Below are 510 nucleotides of genomic sequence, written 5' to 3' on the forward strand. Positions count from 1 at the left end.
ACGGCGCCCCCCCCGCCACACGGCACGGCACGGCACGGCACGGCACACCTGGGGAGTTAGTGATGGAGGCGTGGAAGCAACTGAAGTTGATGAGGGCGTAGGAGCAGAGGAAGAAGTTGGAGATGATGGGGGCAATAGCGTTGAGCTCCGCTGTGAGGAGGAGGAGGGTGAGCTGTCAAGCAGTGCGAACAGAGACACCCGGCTGGTGGCAGGCACCAGGGCCGCAAGCTCCTAACGATGAGGATGAAGCCAACCGCGATGCGGTAGGTGAGAATGAGGATGAAGCCAACAGCGATGAGGTAGGTGAGCATGTAGCCACGGATGGGCTCGCTGTTCCTGCCGTAGCCCTTCCCAAAGAAGCTGATGAGAGGGTAGAGCTGGTCCCTGCAGAGACACTATGGGGAGAGAGGCATTTGGGACGGCACGAGCACGAGGGGCAGCAGCGCCGCGGTAGGTCTTGCAAGGACCAAACTGGCCTTGCCCCTCCGCTGATGGCAGCCTCTTCCTACT

At 61.4% G+C, this 510-nt stretch overlaps 1 protein-coding gene across 1 annotated transcript in view; it reads right to left on the minus strand.

The window, feature by feature from the left end:
* Positions 1-510, minus strand: part of LOC104496610 (solute carrier family 12 member 3-like) — a gene marked incomplete at its 3' end in the record, with an annotated part of 5,845 nt that overhangs the window by 734 nt on the left and 4,601 nt on the right. The window contains 2 exon segments of the mRNA XM_010139755.1: positions 49-152; positions 274-395. Of these exon segments, the coding sequence (XP_010138057.1) occupies positions 49-152; positions 274-395 (226 nt within the window).

Source organism: Buceros rhinoceros, unplaced genomic scaffold (genome assembly GCF_000710305.1).
Source record: "Buceros rhinoceros silvestris isolate BGI_N320 unplaced genomic scaffold, ASM71030v1 scaffold13987, whole genome shotgun sequence".
NCBI lineage: Eukaryota > Metazoa > Chordata > Aves > Bucerotiformes > Bucerotidae > Buceros > Buceros rhinoceros.